Source organism: Fragaria vesca, linkage group LG7 (genome assembly GCF_000184155.1).
Source record: "Fragaria vesca subsp. vesca linkage group LG7, FraVesHawaii_1.0, whole genome shotgun sequence".
Taxonomy (NCBI): Eukaryota; Viridiplantae; Streptophyta; class Magnoliopsida; order Rosales; family Rosaceae; genus Fragaria; species Fragaria vesca.
The window spans coordinates 7,429,130-7,429,979 of record NC_020497.1 but is presented as its reverse complement, the minus strand read 5'-3'; the positions used below and the strand labels follow the sequence as shown (position 1 = coordinate 7,429,979).

At 38.7% G+C, this 850-nt stretch overlaps 1 protein-coding gene across 1 annotated transcript in view; it reads right to left on the bottom strand.

Moving 5' to 3' along the window:
• Positions 1-666: 666 nt before the first annotated feature.
• The window catches only part of LOC101308521 (lupeol synthase-like), a 6,320-nt gene continuing 6,136 nt past the window's right edge, over positions 667-850 (bottom strand). Inside the window, exon 16 of the mRNA XM_004308432.1 lies at positions 667-819. Coding sequence (XP_004308480.1) covers positions 667-819 — 153 coding nt within the window. The remainder of the gene's footprint in view (positions 820-850) is intronic.

The window sequence follows — 850 nt, the reverse complement described above, 5'->3', positions numbered from 1 at the left end:
CTTATTATTATATATATATATATATATATATATATATATATATATATGTCCCCAAGTCCATTAGCACTTACCTACCCAAACTCCTTATTAGTGATCTTGTCTAAATATGATCAGAAATTACAGTAACATCATCTGCATTATATAATTGATGATCCGCGCGGCATTGGTACCGAGTTTCATTGTTAATATTCATGAGTTGGTCAGGTGATGAATGAGAACCGGCTGCTCCCGGTTTGTGCCCACGCGTGTGAATCTTGTTCGAGTTCTTCATCTCCCATGCCAGTTCAGGGTTTGCAATATCCATAGTGGTTGTCCAAGCTAGAGATCGAGTATGTGGGTCTTGCATATGCAGAATTGCAACTTACAGTTTCGATCCACGACTACTACTGTTATGCCATAAATATTATTATTCCTACTCTGGTCTTTTACTCCATATATAGCATCTCCACAGAATTTGTTATTGGTTGTAGGACAATATATTAGGACCTAGCTACTGAATGATCTTTTGTACTTACTACTTAAGTAGTGTTTTTATCCTACGGGAAAAATATGATTGTGTGCGAAAAATTCGATATCATAGCGGGAGATTTAGCAGACCTAGTTGAAGGAGGGCCTTGCTATCAGCTTTACACGAAATCCTTCAATGAGAAAGTTCTCAACCCAAGCTCAATCATGGTGGCATTTTTGTGACCCCTTCAGCTTCAAATAAATGTCTTCTTTGTTCTTTGGGATGCGTGGAGGACTCAACTCATCATTTTTGTACATTTGCTCAGCATGTTTGGCAATAGGTTGCTTGCTGCTTCGGCACCTCTCTTCCCTCTCATGGCAATAGGTAGTTCACTAGTAAGTT